Genomic DNA, 12,397 nt, shown 5'->3' on the forward strand with positions numbered 1-12,397 from the left:
TAGTGTTCCGTGTGTAGTCCTGGTCAGTTTGCTTTCTGTAACCCTTGATCCACTGTTGCACAAGTTTTTGTTTGAATTTGTGTGCTTGGTAAACTTATTTAAAAATTTTAAAAACAGTGGGAGGTGGAAGCCTCAATTCTTTGACTTCAGTATATTTTAAGTCAAAGCTTAATTGATATGACTAATCCTTCCACCAAGTTTTTAATATATATAAATATATATATATATATAAAGTTAATATATATAAAACATCAGTGGTAACTGAGAATAAGTTGCCTCATTGGTGGAGGTAACAAAAAAGGGTTCTTAACTGACCTAGATGAGTTTGCTATATGCTAATGTGAGTGTGACTCAGAGGAGGAAAGATTAACTGCTACATGTGCCTAGAATATCCAGTTTCACATACGGGTCAATCACATAGTTGCTATATTCACATATTTGTTTTCTTTACTGACCAACCCAGCATGAAAATACCAGAACTGATGTTGTCACATATAGTCTTTGAATGTCCAAGAACACTTTTGTCACGCTTTCATTCAGCAACAGACACCTACAGTATGTGGTAACTGTAGGTTACCTAAGGAAATCAGCAGATGAATGAGCAGACAACAGTATACTGTATACATTATTTAATTAATGGTCCTGTCTATGGTAATTATCCACAAGATGACCGTAGAGGAATGTAACTGGTTGTGCAGCTACTCTGGAGATTGTGATGTCAGGGGCTGACATAAATAAAAATAGCTTTTTGGTGTCAGTAAACATGTCTATTTCATTGCCATTCATCACTCAGTAGTTATGTTGGTAGCCAGTTACAATAAATAAAGCTCATTGGAAAAATCCTTTGCGTTTGGATAAGATTTAACTACATTGAATGGCACTTTTAGGCCTTGGTGGGGGCAATAGTCTCCATCAAAGTGCCTTTAAGGTAACTAGTTAGTTTTAATCTTCTGTTGCTGGAAATGATCAGTGTTAGGTTAAGTAAAATGAAACACAAAAGCACAAAATATTTTTTTTTTTATTTATCAAACTGGAATGACTATTGAGGGGAGTAAAAGTTATTTACAAATTTTCTTCAATTTCATCTGAAATCCTTTGAATACACACACACACACACACACACACACACACACACACACGCACACACACACTGATGGTTCTACTGATGGCCTACTGGAACTAACATTACACAGCAATAAAACAATGATACAAGGATAAAAACACTATCAAGCTAATATTTTCTTAGTAAACAGTAACTATCCTTTATCTAAAACACAGCTCTTGTGCTCATATCCAAGTAGGAGCCCTGGGGGTGTGGATGGCTGTGCTGGTGCTGCCTGAATAGGTGCCGGAATGGGATGGAGAGAGACGAGTGAGGGTCCTGACAAAGCCGGAGAGGGTAAGATGGAAAGGCGGGGTAGAGTGGTGGGGGGGTAGACGAGGGAAAATTGGAGGGAAGGGATGGATCTAGCTGAGGGAGAAGGGAAGGGTGGTGCAGAACCATCTCTGGGCGGTAAGTAGCAGGAGGGTTGAACTGAGGGATGCCCCCTATGTCAACTGAAGGGTAAGACGAGGTGGAGGAGCAGCTGGATGGATTGGGCAGGTTTTGAGGGTGAGCTGGTTGTGGCATTGGCATGGAAGAGGCAGGGACAGCCAAGCATGACGACGGCTGGAAAGGAGGGTGAGGGAGCGAGGACGACGGGTGAGCGAAGGAGGAAGGCGGGAAGGCGGCAGTGAGAGCAGGCGCTTGAGTTTGGTGGTTCAGGTTCGGGAGATGCAGGGTGGGGTGGGTGGAGTTAGGGGGCATGTTTGGAATAGACAGATTCTGCATGTGAGTTGAGACAGAAGGGAAGACGAACGATGTGGGGCCGCCGTGAGTTTGCTGAGTGGTAACTGGAGCAGGAGTTGCAGGAAAGATATTTGGGTAGGTAAACACTGCGGGGTTTTGGTCAGAGGTTTGGTTATGTCCACTGGTGATGGGTTGATCCTGCAGCGGCTGGTTGGGTTGGGTGAGCAGGGAATGAGCCGACATCTGGTCCTGAAGGCCTGCCTGACATGTGGACGCTGGAGGAGGAAAAGAGACGTCCGCTGGCGTACGTGGGCTGATTGTCTCTTGGTCGCTGCGGTAGGTGTTGGCAGAGGTAGAGGAAGAGGACAGCAGCGGCTGCGGTGAGGAGGTGTTGGATGGAGGTGGAGTCGGGAATGTGAAGGAGGTCTGCTGGAGTGAGGGAGTGGTGGAAGAGGAAAGCATGGGGGAGGAGGAGAGAATGGAAGGGTAGTCGATAGGGGGGATGGGGGGCTGAGGATTGGACGGATCTGAGGAGTCTGAGATGGGAAGAGAGGAAAAGGTGGAGGATGGCTGAGGAAGAGGAGCTGAGCGGAAAGAAGAGGAGTTGGGCTGAGCCGCAGGGAAGGTAGAGGTGTAAGACGTGTCAGCACTGTGGGGGAGAAACATGTGGTAAATTATTTAATTTGAAGAATTTATTAATCAATAAAAGCAATAATAACAATCACTGATTTCTGCCCCTATAAAAGACGATCCCTTGGCTTATGACATTTTTTCATCTGTAATGATAATGATGATCAGAACCAAATTCACCTCTTTTTGGAACATTTACCTTTCAATCAAACTATTTGCCACCTCACTTCCTGGTGTGTCGGGCAAGGAGATCCTCATGTCAGATATTTGGGATGCTATGAATGCCTGGCCAAGGTCTATCGGCTGCTCTGGGGCCAGCGTGTCCTGATAGGAGTCCTCCTCTTGTCTGAATCCACAGGAGGGGTCAGGCAGTGGGGGCAGAGAGGAGAGACTGAGGGTCTGCAGGTCGGAGTCGGTGGTGGCGTTCAGCGACTGTGATACCAGCTCAGCTGATTCACATGGATCACAGTTCACTGAGAGATGCAGAAAACATAATAAAGGAAGTAACACAAAATAATGTCCAAATGAACGATTTTTAAGATGTAGCACTCGTTATCAAACGTACCGATAGACCCATCCAACGGTTCTGCCAACACAGACATTTTGCGCTTCTGTCTTGCATCTCTTTGCCTGCAGAGAAAAGAAAAAGAGGTCGTTCAGAATCAGCAACAACCAGGTGAAGTGTCTGAATGTTTATTCGTGGGTGTTGATAATTACTTTTTGCTGTTCATTCCATCCTCACGAAAGCCTTTAGCAAAGGGGTTGGAGCAAATCTTCAGTTCTGTGATCTGAAAACAATTTCATAGTTAGTTTAACTCTAGTAAGTAAAATTGAGAAATTATACCCTTTCTATGCAGCGGTCATTTTGCACACAATCATCACGCTCTTCAGACAAACGTGTACCATTGTGGTACCTTGTTGTTCTGGTAGGCAGTGACTGTGATAAACTGAGTTTCAGGGAAAACAAATGAGTGTTGTCCTCCACCCCATCTTAGCACATCTCTGGCTTCAATCACATGGACTCTGGGCTGGTAGTGATGCAGCGAATGCAGGATGATCTGGAAATGAAAGGAGAGATTGACTTAAATGTACCATAAATATAAAACCTGAGTGTATTGCTCTGCAATTTTTGTAATGAGTCAGTCAGCCTGTATTACGTACATGTCCCTGTGCGTCCAGAGTGTTGTTGGTGAGCTTGGCGTAGTGAAACGAGATGGTGCGGCTCTGCCAGTGGGCACCTGTGGCAGGTGAGTCCGGGTGGATGAAAACACGGTCTGGTAGCCTTGCTTCCGCCTTGCCAACAGCCTGCCAGCTACCACCTTGGAAACGATAGCGAGAGTTGTCCGCTGGGATAATGTCCAGGAGGAGGATGTAACGCAGAGATGGGTTCAGGCCCGACAGCTTTAACCTCATCCCAGGGAACATCCGTCTAATATGTGGAGAGAAAGTGGCAGAAATTTGACTGTTATTGGCAGCTTGCGCATGGGTTAGTGTTCAATATTATGGTAAAAGGGAGTAGGGAGTAAAAATTAGATTGAAGAACCTGAATAGATCAACAACACAATGATAAATAATATAAGAATTATATTTAAGATATGAACAGAGTGGTTTAAATGGTCCGTCTCACCTGCCCTTCTTTGTGATGATCATCTCTGTGCCCACTGAGCTGAATTGCTTCCATAGAGAGGCATTCTCCAGCTCCATCCTCACTTCATTTTTAGAGATTTTGGTGCCAGGATCATTAGTAGGCGGGGCCAGCAACCTCGGGGGCAGGACCTTCGCCGACAAGTCGCAGGTGGGCGGGTACAGAGGCACGGGGGGTGGAGCCTGTCGGTCTGTGGAGTACAATGAGGCAAGGCGAGCAGAAAACAAATGAATGGCTGCTCTTGAAATTTAATTCATAGAGCAAACATATTTGAACATTTTAATAGCGACATATAGAGATAGCATTACGATCTGACTGTAGAGCGTACCAGCACAGCTAGTCGAGCCATTGACCAATCCATGGTGAGGCTCTGCTGGCTGGAGCCTCACCGCAGGTCTCTGCTCAGTATTTCAGCGGTAAATGTGAAAATTCAGTGATTTTGAGTAAAAATAATGTAAAATTGATGACATTAAACGGAAAATATCTATATAATTCACATCACTGGATAAATATTACCATTTATTTCTTCCATTTTCAATTTTAATCTTTTATGATGGCAGTTGAGGCCGTACATGACCTGCCTCCCCTGACTGCACGTCACTGGTCAATGGTTAATTGAGTTTGATGACAACTTTGATATTGCAAAGTCAGCTCATAGCTGGTCTGAAAGCACTGTTCTGCTAATGATAGAAATTCAGTGCTTTTACAGTTTTTCACCTATATTTTGAAAGATCTTTTAAAGTGCTATTTGTAATGTTTGCTGACTCACTACGGATTAGGAATTCTTTCACCCATGTTTTATTTTCTCATTTTATAGTCTTGATTTCATACTTTGCTAGAGTCTGAGTGACTTAGTGTCTCTTAAATTTCTTGATGTTTTCACATGATGCTGGTTTGACCAACATAGTCATACCTGGCGATAAACACTAATCACCAGCATTTATTTAATTATACAAACCGGAATTATCTTAATGTCTCTGTACTTGAAGGCGAGTAAATTTAGGATTGAAACCACAAAGACCTTGGTTTAAAAATTTGAATTTTAAAGAGTTAAAATGATTAAATCCCATTCCATATCTAATGAAATGTCTGCATGTACTGACCTCTGTAGAAACAGTCTCCAATCCGTTGAGGTCCCAGAGTTAAACTAGGATACATCTCCATGCTCAGCATTTATCTTTGTGTAGGTTTGTGTCTTCACCTGCTGGAAAGGAGTATTCCCTCTTCAGCATGCTCTGTGTGGCATCAGCCCTGAAGATCTCCCCTCAGACTTCTGCTCTTACTCTGTTGCTGTCCTTTACTAATGCCCACCGCTGTGACTTCCTCTGTTAAATAGGTGTGTGAAGCTTCACACTGAAGGCCAAATGTCCCATTTTTATTTCTCCACCCTCATCTTCCCTCTGTTGTAGATCAACAAACATCAAAAAACACCTGTTACGAAATGTTTAATTTATTGCCCATGTAGCATTTTATATGGGTCTCAGTTATTGTCAATAGAGGTAAAATGCTTAAATCCACGAGATTACAGTATGGAGTTATTTGCACATTAATGCACCAACAACCATTTCATACATTAGTAGTGCTTCTGACACCTCCAGTTTGCTCTGATGTTCATGTGTCTGTAGCCTTTTATTCGGCTCAGAAGCAAATTTTCACTTTGCAATGTTGGTATAGGATCTAAAAAATTGATCATTAATCAATTGTAAATATTTATCATTTGCTGTTTAGGACAGCATTAATTCATCTGTAATCTTACTTTACAGATTGTGTGATTCATCATTCTGGGGAAAGTTCCTGAAATTTAAACCTTTCCCATTCATAAAAATGTGTTATTCACCGGCAGCTCCCCTGTGGCTGCTTGATGACTTGATGACACGTTTCTTCCTCTCACCCGTCTGCTTATTAGGCTTTCTCAGCAGGGGACGAATACCTCTCCAATGAAGGTGGAAGAGGAAGACAGTTTGGCCGATGGCTGCAATTTGGCTGCAAGGCAAACATGAGTGTCTTGAAGTTTATGTGAGATGGTAAACGAACAATATTTAACTCTGTCCAAGAGATACATTCAGAGCAGCTTCATGAGGGATGTTTGGTGAGCAGACAGGATTTCTGGTTAAATCACATGGAGATCAGTACTGCTCACGTGTACTTTTAATTCACTACATATACTACAATGTATAACATGTTATTACTGCATGAATTCATTGAATTAAAATGGTCACAACTCCTCACATAAGATTTTAAGCACATCAACCAACTGCAGCCAGATGTTCTGTAGAAGACTTGCCAATACATCACGCTTTATAGTAAATGACTATTTTACACCATCAATGCAGCCTTTTTGCAGTTTATTGATTTGATGCAATGTGTTGTCATCTCGGAATAGGAAAAGAACCTCAGTGGATCAAACGTACCTGCTCACAGATGTTTCTTCCAACTCAAAGAGTGACAGCTGGAGTCGTTTTTCAGAGGTGTGGTCTGAATGTTGTTCTAGTTGTTGTTTTCCTTCTCCCATTTGTGCGTGCATATAGTATTTGTGTGTGTGTGTGTGTGTGTGTGGGGTCAGGAGGGGTGGAGGGTAAATACAAGTGACGACTGAAAGGAAGTGGAGGTGTGAACGTCACAGTGAGACACCTTGAATGTGTGATGTCCGTAACGTTTTTACGGACTAACAGGTGTGTTCCTGGTGCTGCAGCCACCAGACTCTGTCATTGCCAGCGACGATTGCAAGTGGTTTTTGTTTTTTTTAACTGCTGCAGCAGAGGGGGCAGGTAATGTATTCTGTTTACAGTGCATTCAGCATTATCAAAGGGCTGCTCTTTGACATGTATGTGCTAAATGGTTTGATTTCTTCTTGTTTGCTCACACAGGTTGAAAGGTCAGACTATTTCAAGAACACTGGAGGATGCCCTCATTGAAGTATTTGTCATTGTTGGTGACTGTTGGCTCAGATTGGCTGCAGATGCTTCCATTTCAACACTTAATTTAGAGCATGTTTATGATGAAATAATCTTTTAATCTGATGAGGATTATGGCTCTTTATCTGCATGCCTCATGCAAACACTTCCTTTTAGGGATATTTTGTGTACAGTGAAGTAAGCGTTCGTCACTGGTTGCTAGGATAAATGTATCCATAAATATACACATGCATTCAGTTTCCAGATTATAAGGTTTTATCTTCTCACTGGTTGTTTGAGGACATTTTATCCCACCCATCACCCCCACAGTCCATTTTTTTTGATCAACCAGAGTCTACTTTTGTTAAGACTCCGCCTAAAGTATATGATTAATTGTACCACATGACCAAACGCAGCACTTTTCATTACTAAATACGACATGGTTATATGGAAATACTCTGCTCATCAATAGATACATTAAGAGCGTCACAATGTCACACACAGTTATCAGTTAATGCAGACAGAGAGTTTCCATCCAATCAAAGCAGGGAAAATTAAACTCAAGCTAGTGTGAGTCAGTCAGACCACTTGTAGAGGGTCTTTGTCGGCCCTCGACACCACCACTGCTACACTGTCAGGAAGACGCACAGACAGCCTCTCCTTGAAGACAGACAGAAAACCCCTCTCACTGTTGCTATGGTCACTGAGAATGACACTGGTTCCATTTGCCACCGCATCCAGAACTTCATGATGGGACATCTCACCTGGATAACCAATAAAATACTTACATGTGCAAGAACTGGTCCAAGTAAATTTGAACCGTTTTATATCAAAAATGAAAATGAGTGAAAGCTGGTTTAAAACATCTACCTGTGACGTAGAGGTCTGCCTTCACTCCATTCAGAACTGACGCCCCAGATCCAGCACAGACAGCCGCAGCACACACAGACGACTCTGGAAAACATCACAGTAATCATCTCATGATGAACAAACATATATAAAAGGAGAGCTTGATAAATAAATTAAACACATTTGAAATTAAATTTCAATCACCTCCCCCTAGTCTCATAACTCTGGCAGTACTAGCTGTGTATGGCATTTAACTTTTTGGTAAGTACATTTGCTATACATTTTATTTACTACCGTCAACTTTATGTATACATGTACTGCTTATCTTTATGTTGTGACATTTTGACTCAAAAGCCTGTGGGTTTACACTTAACAAAACTATAACCAACTGATTGATCTGATTTAATTTGTGCTAATTTGTTAAACCAGCACATAAGTTATGTTCCAGTGTAACAACTGCAGATCTATTAAGAAATCTGCTTGGGTTCTTACTAAACAAAACAATATCTTTCAAACTGTTCATAAGATCATTAGAAAAAAGTTAATTTAATCATTACAATATCTTACTGCATTACCAAGTGTCCTCCCTGATCCCAGAGCCAAGCGGAGATGACGCAACCCTAAATGGGACTTCATTTTCTGAATAGCTGATTCCACACTGATTGGCTCATCTAAAACACTAAGTCGTCCCTGGCCATGTCCGAGGAGGGGAGGCTGCAAGGGTGAAAAGATCGAAATGTTAACAGTAATCAAGCCAAATTATAAGGATCGCTGTTTTATGAAATCCAAACAATAGGATAAATACATTCTTAATTTTCTCTCAAACGAGACAGCAGGTAATTTCCTGAATCATTTGATGTGCTTCAGTTCATCAACTAACACAGGTGTGTTTAGCTGTACCTTTTCTAACTTCAGGATGCTGAGGGACTGGGAGGGTGCGTTGTGCCGTAACAGGGTCTGAACACTAGGGGTCAGCGCTGAGTCACTGCAGGTCACACTGACATGGATCTCACTGCTGTCTGGTCTGTTATGAGGGCAGTGGGCAACCAAATTATAACTCATACCCTTTTATTCTACTACTAATTATACACCAGAGCAAATCACCTTCGGTTAAACCTTTTAATTATGTATTTTATGCAATTTTCATTTAAACTGGTATTACTTTTCACATCTTTGAAATATAGAAGCTGTGAGATGATATCCTGCTGAACTGCAGTACATTACAGTACTGTAAATTATGTTTAAATTAAAGCTGTGTTTTGGTACAAAAAAGTCTGAAGCATATCAAACTTAAGAAATTCAAGACATTCATGACTACGCATGCAAACATGTACAGGACCTGCAAACATAATGTAGTGAGGATCCACGGTCACAAGCCTTCAGTTCGTTGGTTATAGCATTCAGTTCTTCGCTGCTCTTCACTGTGAATTCCATTTTGTGACTGTGGGAGGGGCCAACAAGAGCCTGACTCAGCACCGACACCTGACCGCTACCTGGGGGTTAGAGACAGACACCAGAGATGGAAAACCAAACATAGAGGGCAATCCATGTGAAACCAGGTCAGAGTACCTGACCACTCAGTCAGGGTTATGTGTCACGAGACTTTAACCAGCGCCTTCATCAAATATGCAATTACTGTAGGTGTGTGTAAGATGCATTTTCCATTCAGAATGACCTCTTACCAAGTCCCCCAACCAGCCAGTCGTTCACACCTCCTTTAACACTATCCCATGATGTGTGAGGAGAGAAGATTGCAATCCCAGCCTCCAGAGCTCGGATTGCCAGTCGCTGCTTCCAGTCTTTTTGAACCAGACGTTTGATGGGACGAAACAAAGGAGGGTGATACGAGATAATGAGGTCACAGCTCATAGCCTCTGCTTCCTCCATAACAGCGTCTGTAAGGTCATTGGTTAGCAGGATGCTTTTAACAAAGCGAGATTTGCTAGGTTCCAGCAGCAGGCCCACATTGTCCCACGACTCAGCAAGAGACAGAGGAGCAAGCTGCTCCATCACCTGCAGAACTTCTTTTAGCTCCATCAGGCCTGAACAGTGGGGAGACTGAGAGATAAAACGGGTGGGGCTGACGCAGTCCAATGGGAAGCAGGGGACTGATGTTTGTTGTCTTGTGAGGAAACTGTAAAAAGATGACTGAGGAGATGAAGGGTTGGATGAATAGTGAAGCGCTGTCTGTGTGGTGAAGCTCCTCCTGGTACAGGGTCTTCTAAAGATGGGTAGAACTAATGTCAGAGAAACTTTTCTACATCCAGTCAACATCAGTGGAGACCTGCATGGGCAAAATACAAATACTCGAATTTAATTCTACCTTGAAAACAGCAGATGAGTTAACCGATGTTTTTATATGCATAGTGCCACACCGCTAACCAAACTTATGTTAATAGCTAGAAATAAAACATGGCCAACAGCCATGTGTTACTGTCACTGACGGCTGCAAAGCATAACAGGTGGCTAGCTAGTTAGCTTACTGTTGAATGCTAATGTGCGCAACTACATTACAAGGCAATTCCAAATTAAGAAAGGCGTGCAATCCTGAGTTTTCACAGTATTGTTAGTCGCTTACTTCAGAAAAATCAGCATTAAAATGCTTAAGCTGAATAACTTTATCCCGGAAGGTACAGCGCGTCTTACTGGAAGGTTCAAGAATTGTCCCTTTTGAGCTCCCGTTATCCTCTTACTATGGATTTCATTGGTCGTGAATTACACGTCTTCTGATTGGCTTGGCAAGACGATGACGTGTTCAGGTACACGGTGTTCTGCCTTTATAAGATGATGTGATTGCAGTAAATTAAAACATTTAAATTCTCCATTTTTGGTTCTCAGAGTGTTTTTGACTGAATTTGACTCATCCATTCAAAATGACAGGAACAAATCTTCTGATTATTAAAATACTGTACCGTAAATTACTGTTACTTGTGGGAAATATTGATATTTTGTGAAAAGGAACAGGAACAAGCATATTTTATCTCAAAATATTAACGCAAAGTACTTATTTTTTATTGTAATCAGTCACTGACACATAAACGCAGTTTCCTTCTCACCACAGCAGATGTGTCCTGTCACAGTCCGTTCCGTTTTGACTCCTCTAAGTTTCTACTTATAAACATTTTGATTGTTGTAATAAAAAACAAAGTATCTGCTAGAGTCGCATTAATTTTAACTCAGTCGATTAAAAAAAACATGGTAAACCAGGCGTCAACATTTTATAGCAGCTTGTATTACGTAATCCTGATTGTATATGTTACAGAAACTAGATGACTTCAATTAGTTAAATTACATCTCACAGTGCCGGTGGGCTAGCAGTAGATGCTCAGGGTGCATCTGCCAGTTTTCAGAGAGATTATTAAAACTTTCAGAATAAGGAAAATCCGTACAAGTAATAAAACAAATCGGATGGCAATCAATGCCGAGAGATCTACACTTCTCATTAAGTGTAAGACAGCAAGCTGCTGCGCAGAGAGGCCTCGGAATTGAGTCAAAGAGCCACAAACAGAGATTATTGTGGATTAACGCAATAAAGGTCAAGGCTGGATGTTAGAGGGATCAGTGAGGGATCATGGCAAAGGCCAGGCGGCAAGCATTACATCATCTGATTCTGTCTATGGTGTCATGTAACTGTTTGTGAACCACACCCTCAGGTCACACTGGACGTCCTCCTATCTATCTATCTATCTATCTATCTATCTATCTATCTATCTATCTATCTATCTATCTATCTATCTATCTATCTATCTATCTATCTATCTATCTATCTATCTATCTATCTATCTATCTATCTATCTATCTATCTATCTATCTATCTATCTATCTATCTATCTATCTATCTATCCATCCATCCATCCATCCATCCATCCATCCATCCATCCATCCATCCATCCATCCATCCATCCATCCATCCATCCATCCATCCATCCATCCAACCTGAATGCCTGCACACAAAAGATAAGCAATTTACAATCAAAAAGCTCCTTCGTTAGACCTATTGACTAACTATCCCCCCTTGTGTTAAATCTGTGTTAGTGTCACTAACAGATGTGCATTTAGTTATTAAGTGTGTGTTGCCAGAGAGAGAACATCCACGCTTTTGGTAATTGGTACTATAAGCCCTTGTTCCCCATCTGTCTGTCCATTTGAAGTCCTGTCCAGTTCAGTAACATCTGTCTGGTTGATGTATCATGACCATGAAGTCTCAGTGCAGCTCCCTGCATGAGAATCCAGGTGTTTAATGTCACATTAAACTCAGGGTCATGCGGCTCAGGTTCGTTTGGTACACAGTAGATTAGTAGATTAGGGTTAATCTACAGCATGTCAGCGTGTCTCAAAAATTTCCCCATTGTGGGACGAATAAAGAAGAAGTGGAAAGTCGATCTCACAAAAATATAGTGCATATTACTATTGTTGTTTCAATTTGCATGAACTAGTGTTGATATTTTAAATTTTTTTCCATGCAGACAGATTTTTTTATACATTTCTAACAATCTTCATTCTCTCTCACTTTTAAAATCAGTGTTCAAATTTCAACAAAATCCTGTCAAATTTAAGGCCAGAAGCACTTTTTAAAAATCTGAATTCTGG

General features: G+C 41.7%; 2 protein-coding genes across 3 annotated transcripts; both read right to left on the bottom strand.

Moving 5' to 3' along the window:
* Nucleotides 1-1,114: 1,114 nt before the first annotated feature.
* Nucleotides 1,115-7,542, bottom strand: tbx6 (T-box transcription factor 6). Of its 2 annotated transcripts, XM_068305380.1 has the most exons (10): nt 6,476-7,542; nt 5,902-6,047; nt 5,168-5,464; nt 4,047-4,254; nt 3,581-3,848; nt 3,334-3,477; nt 3,137-3,207; nt 2,985-3,049; nt 2,619-2,892; nt 1,115-2,438 (listed from the first exon to the last, which is right to left on the bottom strand). In XM_068305380.1, exons 3-10 carry the CDS (start codon nt 5,235-5,237, stop codon nt 1,268-1,270), a joined length of 2,271 nt encoding a protein of 756 aa, XP_068161481.1. In that variant the 5' UTR covers nt 5,238-5,464; nt 5,902-6,047; nt 6,476-7,542; the 3' UTR covers nt 1,115-1,267. The 2 variants fall into 2 exon arrangements, with proteins under 2 accessions (XP_068161481.1, XP_068161479.1); XM_068305378.1 differs by having other exon boundaries at nt 5,902-7,542.
* Nucleotides 7,538-9,844, bottom strand: nif3l1 (NIF3 NGG1 interacting factor 3-like 1 (S. cerevisiae)). The gene is made up of 6 exons (XM_068306161.1): nt 9,490-9,844; nt 9,147-9,300; nt 8,708-8,831; nt 8,383-8,521; nt 7,829-7,912; nt 7,538-7,722 (listed from the first exon to the last, which is right to left on the bottom strand). Exons 1-6 carry the CDS (start codon nt 9,842-9,844, stop codon nt 7,538-7,540), a joined length of 1,041 nt encoding a protein of 346 aa, XP_068162262.1.
* Between the last annotated feature and the right edge of the window lie 2,553 nt (nt 9,845-12,397).

This window comes from Antennarius striatus, chromosome 21 (assembly GCF_040054535.1).
Source record: "Antennarius striatus isolate MH-2024 chromosome 21, ASM4005453v1, whole genome shotgun sequence".
NCBI lineage: Eukaryota > Metazoa > Chordata > Actinopteri > Lophiiformes > Antennariidae > Antennarius > Antennarius striatus.